Raw genomic sequence first — 18,026 nt, 5'->3', positions numbered from 1 at the left:
AACAGGAAAATCAAATGGTTCTTCAGTGATAGTTCTCCTTTCCCTCTCCCTCCCTTCCCTTCCCGTGGCCAGTGTTCAAGTCATTTTGTACTCACCAGAAATGTGTCTCAGACAACAGCATCAGAGTAAGCGTGCAGCTGGGAATAAACAGTACTCCCAGCCCCCATATTCAACCAATAATAACTCAAGGCAAGGGCAAGGGAATAAAAAACATAAGCTCTAATATAAAAGAAAAGACAACTATACATACTGGAAAACTTGTGCTTTGATTATGATATTCAAGTTACTGTAGCTTCCCTATTTTCCCAAATTCAAAATGGGTAAAACAAATCAATATAACTAATGGCTAATGTATTAATTCAATAATGCTGTATTTTCTTTACTAATAATGACTAGTAATGGTACAAGCTGATGTTACTGATAATTGTCCCATGAAGATCTTTATTGTGTTTACAAAAATCATCAGTGTTCCATACTACCTAGCATGGAAAGCATAAATCAAAAACAAAAAACAAAATTAAATACTTAAAAATGCTGTTTTTCAAAAATGAGTCTCATGGCCAATGAATTATTATCAGTTTAGAAGGTCATAACAGTTTTCTTCAAAGACACTACAAAGTAAGAACAGGTACTGTTTCATAAAACATCATGTATTCTGCACATACACACAAATAAAATCTATTTCCTTATCTGGGTCACAAAAGTTTGAAAGCCTTCTTCTAAACAGCTTTTATATTTTTAAAGTCATTTCAACACGATTACAAGTGAACCAAATTATTTCTATTTTATTAATATATTGCAGCACCTAAAATTTTTAGTTTATAATGTTAACTTTTCAGGTTACTTTTAAATAAATAAGCAGTAAGGATGTGTGTGATAAGTGTTGAAACTAGGTGATGATTATATAGGAGTTTATTATATTACTCACTCTACTTTTTACATGTTTGCCATTCTAAAAAAAGGTTTTTTTAAAAAAGCAAGGAAATGGGCCTACCTAACAGATACAAGTAAGTATCATGAATAAGTGCAAAATTGAGACTTTTACACATTGTTTATAAGGAATATCAAGCTAGGAACTTCCTCAGATTTAATTCAGGTAACACTTGGGTTGCCCTGTTCAACTACAATGAATTAGATTTAGAAGCATGTATAAAGGAAAGAAGAAACTAAGTCATAAACAGAAAACAAACCTCCTCAAAAGATAACATAAAACACAAATCGCTGTCTCTTCAATAGTCAACTACTTTTCAATCAACAGAGAGAACACAAACACCTACCTGGCAGTGATTTTCATTTAACTGTTTAATTCACAATATGAGATCTCTGTAACAGACACCATTCTGCCTTTCTTGAAACAAGAACGACAAGTGTTGTATGAAGTAGGTTTACAGGCAGTTGGATTCAAAACATGCAAGCCTCAATTTTCATTATTTCTGAAAATCTAGTTTCTAAAAACTTATTAAAACAAAGTACTCTCACTCTCGGTCCTACACCCATTAGAGGCAGTATCTAAGCTGTAAGATCAATACTTGTGTATTGATCCAATACACAAGTTCCAATTTTGGCACAAGTTCCAATACACTTGTTCCAATTTTAGAACTGGAGGGGAATTTAGATATCATCTAGTCCAGTGGTTTTCAAATATAATCAGAAGAAAAGAAGAATCGATGGCAAAATAATTTATATACACAAGCATACTTTTACCTTTTCTTAGCGTATGGAACATTTTGTCTTGTTATTCTATCCGAAAAGGACTTGACGTTTTGTCTTGTATTTTATATTTAATCACTTTCAGAATGTGAGTATACACTGGGACATGAGGAAAACTATTAGTAGAATTTGAAACAATGTTTTCTAATAATAGAACCTCACATAATATATAGAAACTAACATTTTTGGAGTGATTTCACATCATCTCATTTACAATTCACGGTATACTCAATTTGAAGCAATACTTGGGGTGTAACAATGATATAAACCTAGATAAACCAAGTGAAGGAAAGCATATCTAAATTGTTATACTTCTGTAAAATACCATAAAGCATATCATAAGGTTCCAGTAATTATGATTTGGAAAGAGGAATGTTTTGGTCTTAAAACATTCCATAATCATTTTCAGAAATGCAAAAGTATAGCATTTAGTACTTTTTAATACAAGAAACTTAACACAGTCTGCTTTAATAAAGAGGTAAGACTGAGTTGTGGTTTTTTTATTTGAACCTCAACAAAAACAAGAAACAAACACACACAAATAACAGTGAGTGTCTGAGGAACATTAACCGTGTCCCCCACTAACTTACTATATGCAAATACATACTTAAATTCTCTGAATATTTAGTAAGCCCCATTTTCACACAAACACAACAATTAAAAGTTCTGAAAAATAATCTCAAGTTAACTAGGCTTGATTAGTGAACGTGTATTTTGTACATATACAAAAGCAAACAAAGAAATTTAGCCTAATTTCAATTTTAGATAACAGTAAATTGAAATTACGTATAAATCTTGACTTCTCCTAAACTGAATACAACACTCTGTATTTTACTTACTCATCTATTCAATTTTTTAAATTTAAATATCAATATCCTGGGTTAACATTTTTACATAGGATCACCACTGTATTTCATGTTAAATTCAATGATGTTTATGCCTATGAAATTTAACAGTTTATAATCAACTAATCTTACCAGAGAGGTTTCCTGTCTTCCCAAAGCTAATCCTGACCAACTAAAATTGAGAATTCTGGAAAAAAAGTCCACAAACTTCACAAAATTTTTAAAAGCATTTCTCCAAGGTGCTTAAAATTAAACTCCGTATCACTGATGGCATTTAAAAAAATTCATATAAAATGATGTTTTCTTTAAAGAGGCACACTGAAAGCCAAATCAAGTGTTCACATGAGGTGATTTTGCACTATTATTTTAATTTTGATGTGTGAATTCACTTTGGAAGTTCTTGATCTATTTAGTCTTTCTGATATTCTATTTTTCCAGATACTCCTCAAAACAAAACTCATTCTTCATTCTTGCTTCCTGCTTTTCTTCTTGTACTACCATAGCTTTTCTTCTCTTTCACTTTCTTACAATTTCATTCTCTAACTTCTGACCCTGTCCAGACTATGTTCTCACTGTAAACAATTGAATAGAATGCATCAGAGTATTTTTTACATAATTCACTTCTTTCAAAACACTGTTGTATAACTTTATTTAAACTTTTACTGAACATCTCCTACATGACATTTAACAGTCACCCATTGTTTCTCTACATATTTCATTTGTATAGATTAGCACCTTATTTCCTTACCAAATTGTCCTGCAAAAAAAAACACGATTATATACATCCAGCAGTTTCAGATTTTATATATGAAATATCTTAAGTACCTCAAACTAAATAAATGAGAAGCAGTGTCCAAACTGACAAGAGTATGTTATCATACATGATTATCTTTGTAGTCCCATTTAAATAGTTTTTATTAAAAAATAAAAATAAGAATACAATAACATTTTATCTTTTGTTAATGTACACTCAACAAGTGAAAATATTTCACATCAAAATTGTATTAATGAGAAAAATAAAGGAATTCCTTCAGGAAAAAAATAGTCTAATTTCTCACTAGGATTTGTGTAATTCATACAGTGTCAGACCTATTAAGTCTGGAAACACAAAAATAACCATCTGTATCTCTAATATGGATCCAGTAACCCTGAAAAACAAAAACTAAGAGCCCAGCAACAGGTCCAGATGTAGTAAACACAGCCTTCCTACCCCAGATCCCTGACTCATTTCTCATGCTTAGCCACTCCATTATGTCAGTAGTGACACTGTGGTCTTACATGAGAGATTGGAGGCTTATGATTTCCTTTGGAAATGCTTTATTCAAAGGCAAACTAGTTCTTCTGGTCATTTAAATTTTTATTTGGATTACTTTAAGATATGTTGCTTGACATCTAATATCTCATTTGCACACAGTCGCCATAGATAACCTATCTCCTGTTGCTCATTTCAATTCACCCAAAGGGGAGATGTACAATCAATAGCAAATACACACCTAAAAATGTACTGAGGGAGAGAAAACTGTCAACCACTGAAGCAAACATCCCTTGACAGAAAAGAAAAAGATTAATTAATTATCTAATGCAAATACTGGCATTCTTACAAAGGACAATATTCACCACTACCTACTACCACCCAAGCAAAATGGCTTCCTGAAATTTAGACTCTTTATTTTCTCCCACTTAACTCTGTTAATTATCCTATTTCATTTTCACTATATATTTTTTATATTTTTACACTTCACTCCATATTCATTCATCAGCTAAAATCGCCAACACTTCCACTGTGTGTAGGGTACTTCTACTTCTCTTATTCACAACAGTGAGATTCTATGGAAAAATTATTTAGTTCACCAAAAGAATAAGAAAGCCAGGCAATCCCCCAGACAATGAAAGAAAAATAAAACTGCCTGACCAGAATTTGAAACTGCCTCACTACTGGTCACTTTTCTTAAAGTTACATATGCAAATGTGCAAATCTCTCTGGAGCCTTCCAATAGCCTACTTAAATTTAATAAAGATGACAGTATTAACAATTAAGTAAGTGTTCGATGTACACATGAACAAAAATAACTAGTAATGCTTCTTTTTAAAGGATCATAGTAGTAATAGCTAACACTTATTTGCTATAGAGAGCAAACATTTAGTACATACAGCACGGTAATGCTACATAAAGGAATGCAGCACACGTTACATTACAGTACCATATAGTAACAAGTATTTCATATAGTAACAATTTACTCCCTGAGACTATATGCCAGGCAGAAATCTAAGTGCCTGATAGCCATTATATCATTTAATCCTCAATCATCTCTGTGGGACTGGCATGGTCATAAACCCCATTTTACACATGATAAAACTAAGGCTTGGAAGTAGTGAGCGTTCTACTCAAGGTCACTCTGCTACAGAGAGATGGAACTCAAATCCAGGTCTAACAGGATCCAAAGTCTGTGTTCTTGATTACCATATAATCCTGCTTGGTTTAAACTTCATTTTAATTTTGGTCTAAAATTTTTAAAGAAAGTCTTAGCAGAAAGCTTACATTTTAGGACAAGTTTCCTCCTTTAAAATGAACTACATTTATCTTATTACATACAAAAACCAACACCTTAGAGGATTTACTTGAAACTGTGACCCTATGAGTTTAAATGTTTGGGTAGTAAACAAAATCTGAATGAAAGCCTTGAATCTCTACAGTAATGGGTCACAGCTGGAAGAGACCTCCAGGATCATCTAGTTTGAGTTCTTTATTCTAGGAATAATGAAAGAGACCTCTTGAAAAACATCTATTCTCAATTTACACTACCACATACCCAATCCAAAAACATGTAGGTTTGGGTTTTTTCTTAAGTCATCATTTAAAATAGATAACCTAACACTTCTAACATGTCAACATCATACAGAAAATGATATCTACTTCTGAAGCACTGTAAGAGAATAGCAACTCCATGACGGGAGGTCAGACTACTACAGGACTATTTATTACCAATCGAAAGCTTGAATTTTAGTATGTTACAGGAAGCTGTATTTTTTTTAAAAAATAGCATCCTTGCCAATGTGGATTCAAACTCAAATAATAGCCATTTCTTCCTTGAATTAAACTTATGTTCATTTGGGTCAACTACAAACTCAGCTTCAAGTCATCAGTCACGTCACGTGATTGAACTGAAGCTCATTACAAGAGAAATGCTGCACTATGCTGTATGTAGAACACATATCACTGAGAACAGCCAGATGAGTCTTTGATGGTCTATCCAAAAACTTCACTGTAGTTACTAAGAAACTAAAATTATGCTGCATTATCAGTCATTGAAAGATACCATGCCACCAGAGATTAAACAATCAATCGCCCCAAATGAAATCAGTTATTTCCACAAATGAAATAGCTGAAATGAATATTAGGCTTCTTTAAGTCATACTGTTAACACACCAACTATAAAAAATTGATTTATAAGATAAATCAATCTAACTCTCCCCTGCCTTCCACAATGGCCTCTCGCTTTGGGGGAAAACAGGAAAAATACCAAATAATACTTAACATATTCAGTGCCTGACCCATGCAATGATAATTCAAGGCCATCAAGCATACAAAGGATTTGATTAAACAAACATAAAATTTGATACAACAAACATACTTAACTAATGATGCTTTTTCAATCCTTTATAAGATATATTTTCACTGTAATCTTCAGCATCTTGAGCCTGTATTCTCCTTAGAATGTTACACCCATTGGCTCTATTATTGATTTTTTTTTTAATTAAAGTCATTTAAACTTCAGCTATTTCAACAACAGTAATTTTAAATTAACGAAGTATATCAACGAAGAAACACTGAAGGTTTAGCAAAGACAATCTACAGTCACTCTCCACGACTGACTTCTCATAAATTCTTTCCTATAAAAATATGTTTAAACCTCTTAAAGGCTCTTTCCACCAAAAGCAGAAATCGGTTCACAATACCTTGGCTGAACTGTAACACACGCCTTCATCAGAATCTTTTTTTCTCTATCTTCTTTAAAGAACTTCGGTTAAAAATCCAATTCTCTCGTTTCCACTGTACCCTGCATATATCCATCCCAGCTACTACTTTCATGTTCCCCAGGAATAATCTTTCTCCTGTCTTGCAACTTTTAGACCTTAAAAACCCATTTCTTCCATCTCCCTCTCTCCAGTCAGTGTCCTCAATCCTACCACTGCAGTTCCAGCTAAGTGTCGCTGCCCTCCCAAAGGCCCAGACAGTATCATAAGCGCTTGCCATCATCAGCTGTTCCCTTCCTTAATACACGCTCCACACTGCAACGTTAGACCCTCGACTTCCTGCATTTTCCTCCCTTCCCATATTTCCCGTCTTTACCCTTCTTTCCCCAATAAATATTCCCCTGCCTCAGTTACAACCCTTACTCTATCCTCTGCTCATTTTTCCTCTCCTTATTTAGAAACTCCTTTTGCTCTCCCTACCACTACCCTAGAGTGCCCAACATTCCACCCTCCCCAGCAAACCGAGCTCTCTTCCCCCATCTCGTTTGGAGCCACTGCTGCTTCTCTTTCCAAATTCCCTCCCGCAGTCAATCCACCACCTTAGCTTTCCGCCCACCTCCCCTCCACCTCCACGGCTCCCTGATTCTTCACCCCTCCTCAGCGCTCTCGTACTCCGCTCAACATTCTGGACTCCATTCCCCGCAACGCCACCCTTATTTAAGCATGTCACCTGTCTTACGGGGCCCCAACATAATTCTAAAGGACTCCTACGCCTGGGATCCCGGTTCTTCTGCGGATCCTACCGACTCCACTCCCCTCTCCTTAAACACAAACGCCAATCTCAGGCTGCCTCTTTAAAAGCTGCGCCCCCTCCTCATCCGCCCCCGCGACTCAGCTTCCCACCTCGGCTTCCTGGGTGTCCCCTCCCGACTCGGAGAGACCAGCCCCAGGACGTGGCGCCTCTTAGCCAGCAATACACCTCAGGCTGTGATCGACGCCCCCACGTCTCGGACAGCGCCTCCAACTCCCGGCCGGCCTCTCCTCACCGCCGGTCCGCAGCCCACCAGCCCCTTCCCTTTGCTCCGGCACCTCCTCAGGCCCCAGCCCGCCCCCGGCACCCCGCTTACCGTTCTGAGCGACGCCCGGCCCTGGGAGGAGGGAGCCAGAGACCAGCAACAACGAGAGGGCCAGGGCGCTGGGGAGCGAGGAGCCCATCATCCTCTCAGCAGAAGATCGAAAAGCGAATGGGCCAGGGCTGGGGAAGGGGAGGGAGGGAGGGAGGGGGCGGGTGAATGCGCGAGGGAGTGAGCGCTGGAGGTAGCAACGGCCCGCTCCGTCCTTCCCTGTCCTCCTCCTACCGCCGCAGCGCCTAAGCCTCGCGAGACCCTCACTCCAAGTCGTGGGCGGCTGAGGAGTGATGGCGGCAAAACTCGCGAGAAGAAGAGGCCTCAACTGGTGCTCCCGCCCCTCGGACTTCGCGTCCCCGCCCCAGCAGTGGCTGATTGGCCAAACTCGAGGTAGGTCACGTGCTCTGGGCGCTTCTGGCCACGTGACAGGTGAGGTTGAGTTCCAACGCTCTTTTGGCCTTAGAAAACAGGAGTGTGTGTGGGAGTAGCAAACTGAAACGGGGAGGGGCCCATAAGTAAAAGGAAGCTTTAGGAACATAATGTATATTCTCCATTCATCTGCCTTTCAGTTGCTGGAGCTCTTGTTTGCAGAACTTGATACATCACTGCCTCTTTCTTAAAATATTTATTTATTTATTTATTTATTTATTTATTTATTCTTAGAGAATGGGGAAGGGAAGGAGAAAGAGGGAGAGAAACTGATGTGTGAGCGATATATCCACTGCCTCTCCCATGCCCTCAGTGGGGAACTTGGTTGGCAACCTAGGCATAAAACCCTGACTGGGAATTGAACTGGTGACCCTTTGGTTCACAGGCCAGCACTCAGTCCACTGACCCACACCAGCCAGGCCATCACTGCCTCTTTCACACCATTTTTTCATTGTTTCCACGGAAGCCCTGCTATTACTCCCTTCTGTATTTTGACCTTAGACCTTTACTGACATCTAGCTCCAATCGCTCTCTGACCTGCAGTTTTAACTTTCCAGGCTAACTGATACACTCCCCATGCTCCATATTTCTCTGAGCTTTTCTGCCTGTACATCTGCTCCCTCCACCTGGAATAGCCTCCTTTTCTGGCTCTTCTATTTCCCCTCCCCCATTTTGGCCTTGCTTTAGTTTCAAAAAATCTCAGGGCCTAAAGTTTAGCTTAATTGCCAGTTAGACACTAAATTCTACTAGAAAGTTGCCACATATTAATTCATTAGAAGAATCTTCAGAAGCGTTTTCATGCAGCGAACATTTATTGAGTATCTGCTGTATGCAAGGTTTTAACAACCGCTGACACCTGATGTAAAACCCGGTTTTGAAAGCATGGTCACCCCACTCTTAACAAAGTTTACAGCCTAGTCCACAGGTGGCAAACAAGGCCCGCAGGCCAAATCCAGCCCTCCACCTTGTTTTATCCAGCCTGGCACCTTGTTTCTACCCGATGGCAGCGCCGAGCTCTCACTTAACTGTTAATGAGTAGTTACATTTATATAGTCCTAAAATGACATTCATCCCTTTGAAGACAACAGAGAGGCTGATGTGGCCCCTGGTGAAAATGAGTTTGACACCCCTGGTAGTGTATCAGAGGAACGAATGACCTAAAAATCAACCCATGGGAAAAGAGTCAGCAAATGATCCGACAATGCTGTTATTGTTTGCATGGAACTCTAGGAAGTGCTCTTTTTAAGGGTATTTTTCGGTTCTACCTTCAGCGCTGTCCTTCCTTGGTTGGTAAAGGAGTTTCTGTGGAATAGCTTATCGGCGGACATCCTGGGGAGAGTCTGTGGAGCGAAACTATGAGGAGCCAAGAAAACAGTCCTGACGAACTGAGAGCTCCAAGAGTCTAGAGGGAGAAGCACTCACCATGCCCCTCACGTGCTCAAGTTAAAGTAGAAACAAGATTTCAACATAAACTTGGACAGTTGGTGATTCCAGACTGAGCTTTTTAGCCAGCACTGGGACTATGACAATGGCATATTGTTGATTTAAATGAAAATTATCTCCTTCATGACCTCAGATGTGTGAGTAATAAAGTTTAATGCACAGACAGCTCAGTGTGGAGGGCTGGCTACACAGCCACCCTGTGATGGAACTAATATTTTCAGTTGATGGAAATTTTGGTTGGATGCAACCATTCTGCCTCATAACAGTAACTAACATCCCTATTTCATCCTTAGGACAAGGGATCCTTACAAAATGATTATGCTCATTGTGTGGGTAGGGAAACAGAGGCTAAGCGAGGCATGACCTGCCCAGAGTCTGAGTGTTTGTGGTAATCATTAATACCAAACAGTTGGGTTTGCCTTCTCCTAAGCTCATGGCAGAAGTACATTTCTACCTTAAAATTGGGAATGGCATGTTACTTGCTCTGGCCAATGAAATGTGAAAAGTGATTTGTATCATTTTCAAGCAGCCACATTTCATTTCAGTTACAGACATTGTAGCATACTCTTGCCTGTCTTGTAATCAGTGATCATGATGGTGAAAGCATCTGTCAAAATGAAACATGTCAGCCTGGGTCCCTGAGTTAACAGAATAAGCCCAGGCCTACATAGAACTGGTAATGTCTGTTGAGTTAAGCTACTGATATTCAGAGGTGTTTTCTCCTACTGGATAACCTGGACTATTCCGGTTAGAGGACAGATGAAATTCAGGTTCATCCCACCACCTCCACCACCACAATCTGCTAAACCAGGTGGCCTTGAGCAAATGACCTAACTTCTCTGGACACTATTTTTCTGTCAAATGGTACTAATGATAGTACCTATTTCATGAGATTATGAAGGGAATAAATTAGTATATTTATGTACACTGTTCACATCAGTTTATGGTGCACAATAAATACTCAAATGCTGACAATAATGAAAGTAAATACTATTGTAACTACCACTGGTACAATTCTGACTCCAACTCTCTGTTCTCCATAATTATGCCACTTTTCTTACAAAAAGTAATTCTGGGAGAAACTTCTTAAGTACAATGTTACCAATCAACTCTCAAAACCTGCAGTTATGAAGAATACTTTTGCCCTGGAGAAAATGTAATCAAATCCTATGTGATAGACAGTAGCTGTACTTTTGTTGAGAAAATACATGATAACTAAAACCTTTCAATAATGCAGTACATTTTTAAAGTAAATTTAAAAATTTGGCTTTTTTCTTTTTTTAAGATTTGTTTACATTTTTAAAAATCTCTCTACAGTTAAATGCAGCGAGCTGTGCAAGATGCTGAGCTCCTTGCAATATCTCACAATACCCGTAGGTGTCCTCAGAGCTCAAGGTGAGACATACTTTCCCTGCCTCCAGGGACCGCTTGGAAGATGCCTTTCCAGTTTTTCCAGTACTGACAGCACCTCCTCGTGGCAAGTCCTGTAACAAGGCATTCCAAATTAAACTACTTCAGTGGTTTTGTTTGCTGTGTTCCATTCCTCCACTGGAAAGATGTCAGTGAAAATGGCAGTAATGTTGGTAGAATTGACTTTGAACTCCCTAATGGTTTCCCTTCTACATCCTGCAAAAGCTCTGCTCCTCTGAAGTTCTTTTCATCCAGATACGCCACCCTGTCCATCTTGATTGCTGCTGTCTTCTGACCTCCCAAAGTAATCTTTCCCCCTGCCCTCTCCAACTCCTGGCACCAACCTTAAACTCCATAGGTACACATTCAACATCCATGTTGATGATCTAATCAATACCCAGGACTCTCAGTTCTTTGATCCCCTCACCTCCACCAACCTTCTCCTCCGCTGAGCTACCCCTTCCAAGGTTACAACCTCAACACATCAGTCACTCCTAAAAGGGATCTGTTTTTGAAATATGAAAATATTTCACTCTGAGCTTCCAGTCAAGATGACAGCATAGGTGAATGCAGTGCTCACACCCTTCCACAACAACATCAAAATTATAACTAAACTATAGAACAACGTCATTGAAAACCACCTGAATCTAGCTAAACAGAAGTGCTGTAACTAACGATATACAGGAGAAGCCACGACAAGACTGGTAGAAGGAGCAGAAATGCCGAATAGGTTGGCCCTCCTACTCTTGTGTGGCCATTAAAAATTGTAATGTTATCTCAGCTGTGGAGGTCCCTCCCCCCAAGGATTGAGGGGTCCCATCCCCACATTAAGCTCCCTGGCCCAGGGTTTCAATGCCAGGAAGACAAGTCCCCATAACTTCTGACTCTGAAAACCAGCAGGGATTGTGGCTGAGTGAAATGGAGGGCTCCTGGAGTCACGGGTGTTCCTCTTAAAGGGCCCACATGGACTTACTCGACTCACTCACCATGAGCTTCCGTGCTGGGGCAGCAGATCAAAAGGCACCAGGGACATGTGGGGAGGAACTGAATCGTCTGCATTAGGACAAGGGCTGGAGGGGCAGCTTTCTCCCAGACAGAAGTCTGGCAGAAACCATTGTTCCTTTGCAGAGCTCTACTTCCACAGAGCTACAGGCAGGGCCATATCTGAGTCTCCATCAATTGGGTTAGCACTGTTCACTCTGTCCTAGTGATTGATTCCCTGATATCCCCACCTGATCCAACTTGCAGGCCCACTGAAGCCATTTCCAGTGTTTTTTTCATACAAAGAGCCTATCTTGGCTCATGCTTCAGACTTTACTAAAATCTCTCAAACAAGCAGCATCTGGCCTTAGTAAGCCTGTACCTCTTGCTAAGTGGCCCCAGGCCCAGCACTAGAGGCAGTCAGCCTTGGTTAGCAATTTGGTCTTGCCCCATATTTCTTGCTGGATGGCCCCAGAGAAGCATATAGGCAGCAGTAGACCTGGGCCAGCACCTCCTGGGAGGCCCTAGAGCCAGCAGACCCAGTGAAGAGCATCAGCCCACCTCAAAGCACCTCAATGAGTGACACACACATGAGGTAAACTCAGGGGCACCAAAACCCTTCTGAAGCAAGTCCTGTTCCATGGGCTTTGCCCCTGCATAGCAGATCCTCCACTATGATGGCAGCCAGTTTTCATAGCTGATTGGTGTGGTGATAAATCCCTCCCATTGACATTCTGACAACAATCAAGGCTTAACTATAACTAGAGGGTGCATACAGCCTACTTGGGGAGCACACCTGGAGTACCTAGATCAGGTAACCAGGGAGGCTGTGCCACTGGGCCATACAGGACACCTACTACATAAGACCACTCTACCAAGACTGGGAGATACAGCAGCTCTTCTTAATACATAGAAACAAATACAGGGAGGCCGTCAAAATGGAGAAACAAAGAAACGTCCCAAATGAAAGAACAGAACAAAACACTGGTTCTAACAATGTTCGATGAACTTAAGGGAAGAGAAGATGGACTTAGAACTTCAACAAACAGATAGGAAGCATAAAAATGAAGATAGAAAATGTAAAGAAAGAACCAGTCAGAAATGAAGTGTACACTAACTGAAATGAATACATTATAGGGAATAAACAGTAGAATAGATGAAGCAGAGGATCAAATCAGCAAATTGGAAGCTAAGAAAGCAGAAAATACCCAATCAGAACAGCAAAAAGAAAAAGAATCCAAAAAAATAAAGATAGTATGAGGACCCTCTGGAACAACTTTCAGGGGGTGCTGGAAGGAGAAGAGAAAGAGCAAGACACTGAACCTCTATTTGAAGAAATAATGACAGAAAACTTGTCTAACCTACTGAGAGAAATAGACATACAAGCCCAGGAAGTGCATAGAGTTCCACATAAGTTGAACCCAAAGACACTCACAGCAAGGCACATCATAATTAAAATGCCAAAGGTTAAAGACAAAAAGAGAATCTCAAAAGTAGCAAAAGAAAGGCAGTTTGTTATGTACAAGAAATTCCTATAATACTGTCAGCTGATTTCTCAACAGAAACTTTGAAGACCAGAACAGAATGACACAAAATATCCAAAGGGATGAAAACCAAACACCTACAACTAAGATAATGCTATCCATCAAAGTTAGCATTTAGAATAAAAGAACAGGTAAACAGCTACCCAGACAAGAAAAAACACTAAAGGAGTTTATCACTACCAAACCAGTATCACAAGAAACATTAAGGGGCGTTCATTAAGAAAAAGGAACTCCTAGCTGGTATAGCTCAGTGGGTTGACCTCAGGCTGTGAAACAAAGGGTCACTGGTTCAATTTCCAATCAGGGCACATGCCTGGGTTGTGGGCCAGGTCCCCCATAGGGAACATGCAAGAAGCAACCACACATTGATATTTCCCTCCCTCTCTTTCTCCTTTCCTTCCCCTCCCTCTAAAAATCAATGAATAAAATCTTCAAAAAAAGAAGAAAAAAGATTAAAAATATGAATAATAACATGGAAATAACTACATATCTATCAAGAATTACTTTAAATGGAAATGGATTAAATGCGCCAATCAAATATGGTGGCTGAATGGATAACCAACCAAGACGCTTACATATGCTGCCTACAAATGACTCACTTCAGACTGAAAGACACACACACACACATCAAAAGTAAAAGGATGGAAATGGGTATTTCATGAAAATGAAAACAAACCGACAAAAAAAGCTGGGGTAGAAATACTTATACCAGAAAAATAAACTTTAAAGCAAAAGCTATGACAAGAGACAAAAAAATGACCCAGCAGTTCAACTTCTGGATATTTATCCAAAGAAACCCAAAACACTAAATTGAAAAGACATGTGTATGTTCATTTCAGCATTATTTAAAATAGCCAAGATATGGAATTAACCTAAGTGCCCGTCAATAGATGAAGGAATAGAGAAGCAATTGTGCGCATATACAATGGAATATGATTCAGCCATAAAAAGAATGAAGCCTTGCCCTCTGCAACAAGATGGGTGGACAAAGAAGGTATTGTGCTGAGTGAAATAAGTCAGACAGGGGAAGACAAATACCAGATGATTTCACTCGTGTGCGGAATTTAAAAAACAAAATAAATGAACAAGTAGGACAGAAACAGATTCATAGATACAGGGAACTTATTACTGGTTGCCAGATGGGAGGGAGGTTGGGGAGGCTGGTGGAAAAAGTGAAAGGATCAAATTGGTAGTTATGGAATAGTAACAGGGATGTAAAGCACAGCACAGGGAACATAGTCAATAATATCATAGTAACTGTGTATGTTGTCAGATGGCACTAGAATTATTAGGGTGATAACTTTGTAAATTACATAAATACCTAATCACTGGGTTGTACACCTGAAACTAATATAATATGGCAAGTCAACTGTAATTGAAAAATAAAAACTATTTTTTTGAACAAAGTAGATATTTTGCTGACCATTTACTACCTCCTATCCTTCTCATTCTGTGTGTTAGGACCCCATTTGCTATAATTCTTTAACCTCATTGAGACCTCTAATCCATTAATCCCACCAGTTCTTAGTGTCCATTCTTCATTTCCTTCTGGCTCAGCATACACCCCATAATTCATTATTATAATCGTTTTTTTATCTACCTCAATCTCCAACATACTTTTCTGGAAAAACTACAACCTGGCTAAACACAATGTCTGAGATGAGATTTTGTTTCTGCTCCTGAGCAGCTGAATGTTGCCAGAGAATGATCACACAAGCAGGCTGAATGACTTCACTTTACATTTCTGGCCTCAAACCTCAAATGAGTACTTTGCAACCCCCAGCAATTCTACTCTTCCACATGCAGTAAACAGTTAATCATGAATTTGCAACCGCAATGGTCACATGCAAAAAAAAAAGTTCATTTCTCTAAATCAAATTTAATCCATTCTGAGCACCCTTTGGCTGAAGTGACAAGAAATTCAACTTTGGTCATTATGAGCCTCCCTCCCTACTTCTCAAGGAGATAAGAAATTCCTGGGGTTTTATGCAGCACAGAACATGACTTTTTTATTTATTCATTTTTCATCTGGTCACTACTGGCGAGTGCATTACCCAGCCCCACATGATCCCTTGAAGGTGAATGCCTTGGTGCTTCCCATGATTCCCCTCACTGGCCTCACCCTATGCCACACTTCCTCCCAACTCTTTGTGGTTGTCCTGGTCCTTCCTACCTTGGGCCTTTATACATTGTTATCTTTTCCCAGAATGCTCAACACATCACACATCATCCTAACTTTTGTCCTTTGTTTGTTAGCTTCGAATCATTCCTCCTTAACATGAAAATTAAAACCACAATGAGATGCCACTTCACAAATATACATGTAATTTAGTTTTAAAAAAACTGACAATACCAAATGTTGGTGGGGATGTAAAGCAACGGGAACACCCATACACTACTGCTATGAATATAAAAATGGCAGAACTACTTTGGGGAACTATTTGGCAGTTTCTCATAATGTTAAATATATATATCTATATATCTATATCTATATCTATATCTATATCTATATCTATATCTATATCTATATCTATATCTATATCTATATATATATAAAATCTGTGACCAGTATGTCTACTCTTGTATCCCCAGTGCCCAAGAGAAATGAAAACATATGTCCACAAAATAATTTGTACAAGAATGTTCATAGCAACTTTATTTGTAATACCCAAAACAGGAAACAACCCACATATTTATCAACAGGTGAATGGATAAGCAAACTGTGGCATAATCATACAATAGAATATCATTCAGCAATAAAAAGACTAAAATACTGATACATGTAATAACACGAGTAAGCTCAAAAGCATAATGCTGAGTGAAAGAAGCAAGACCAAAAGAAGTATATTCTGTGTGATTCTTTTTATACAAAATTCTACAGTAGGTGAAAGTAACATATGTTGATAGAAGTCAGATCAGTTTCAGAGATTTTTCTATGATATCCACTGGAGACATGTGGGGAATTTATAGGGTGATGGAAATTTTCTATATATTGATCTGGGTGATGGTTACACTGATATGTGTATTTGTCAAAATATATTAAAATGATACCTTAATGAAAAATGAAAACCCAAACCACCTCATTGTCAGGGTAGCCTTTTTTGGGCTCCATAACTCGACTGAACCTCCCTATAATATACACTCATTGCTTTATATACCTGTTTTTCATACCACTTATCACATTAAGGATTTTACATTTATCTGTAAGGATTTTATATTTATCTGTGTGGTTATTTAACTTGAATCTGGTTCCTTTTCTAGACCTTCAGGAGGAGGAAACTATGACCAATTTGTTCAATACTATATCTCCATTACCTAACACAGTACCTGGTGGTTATTTAGTAAATATGTCTTGAGTGAATAGATGAGTCTCACAGCCAGACCCAGAACTGAGATTCCCAACTCTCAGTCCAGTACTCCTTCCACTCTATCACTCCGATGATGGAGCCAGGCCCGCCTCAAGGCCCAGCTCTAACTCCACTTGTTCTGGGAATGCATTTCTACCGACCATTCATTCACTCCTCATTCTTCAACAAATTTGGAGTGCCTAATCCGTGCAAGGGTGTATAATGGTGAATACCTTATATTGTAGAGGAGAACATAGACATTGAGCAATAAAGATGCAACTCCTTACTTAAGTATAATTTTGCTCTGTGCTAAAAATAGATATACCAGATTCTAAGAAGGGGCATTAGAGGGAAACCTGAGTCTGGATAGAAGTGGTCACAAGAAAGTCTGCTGGAGGAAGGAACAGTGAAGCTTAAAGGAGGCTTAAGAGTTCATCAGAAAGAAGTGGGATAGTCATGGGCAGAAGAGTTCCGTTTCAGGCAGGTGGAACTGCAGGTGTGAAGGGTCCTTTCTGGAAAGGAGCTTGTCAAAGTCTGCAGAGCACAAAAGGAGGCTGAGACTGAAGGAGGAGTGTTGTGCTCAGATCAGGAATGCCTTGAGATTCATGGTAAGGATTTGAGATTTTGGTCACCTATGAGGAAAACTGCAAGTTGATTCCTTTAACAAAATCTAGTCCAGAACCCCCTTGATTGGAAGTAAAGGAAATCTCTCCATAGACACCATACTTTGAAGCAAAGTGAATAATTAAGCTGTGCTATCTATAAGCCTGGTCATGTGTTACTCTCTGTAACACTGTTTTCTTCTGTGAATAACAACTTGTTTAGTGGGTCCCTCCAGGCTGAACTGTGCTGCAAGGAATTAAAGGAAGAGCCATTTGTCCCTTGAATTAGAACATAAAGGGGCAGGAGCCCTTTCCTAAGGCCTTTGAGTGTTCCCTAGAGGGGAAATTTGAAGCACAGAGAACGGAGAACAGTGTGGTGGGTGGTGAGGGAAGACCAGTCACTTTGCACAAGGAGGCTCTAGTGATTGATTGCCAAAGTTGGATGACCAGCCATGTTACATAATTTCCTGGGGTTGAGAGACTGAAGAAAGAAGCTGACATCAAGAGTTTATTAATGGAAGTTACATACAAAGTGCATTTGGGGTGGTAGCAAAGTGACCTGGATATTCTCTGCACCTCAGGGCAGGTACTAAAGAGTTATAATGAACAGGGC

General features: G+C 39.3%; 1 protein-coding gene across 2 annotated transcripts in view; it reads right to left on the bottom strand.

Annotated features, from left to right (window-relative positions):
• The window catches only part of NPTN (neuroplastin), a 65,437-nt gene extending 57,496 nt beyond the window's left edge, over positions 1-7,941 (bottom strand). The window contains exon 1 of one of the 2 annotated variants that reach the window (XM_037134516.2): positions 7,658-7,941. In XM_037134516.2, the coding sequence (XP_036990411.2) occupies positions 7,658-7,748 (91 nt within the window). In that variant the 5' untranslated portion in view covers positions 7,749-7,941. Of the gene's footprint in view, positions 1-1,704; positions 1,742-7,657 lie in introns of those variants that run through there. The other variant, XM_053656811.1, reaches the window with a different exon arrangement.
• Between the last annotated feature and the right edge of the window lie 10,085 nt (positions 7,942-18,026).

Source organism: Artibeus jamaicensis, unplaced genomic scaffold (genome assembly GCF_021234435.1).
Source record: "Artibeus jamaicensis isolate MK-2021 breed Jamaican fruit bat unplaced genomic scaffold, CSHL_Jam_final scaffold_286, whole genome shotgun sequence".
NCBI lineage: Eukaryota > Metazoa > Chordata > Mammalia > Chiroptera > Phyllostomidae > Artibeus > Artibeus jamaicensis.
Note: the sequence above shows the minus strand (reverse complement) of the source record. Positions and strands in the feature narration are given on the sequence as shown.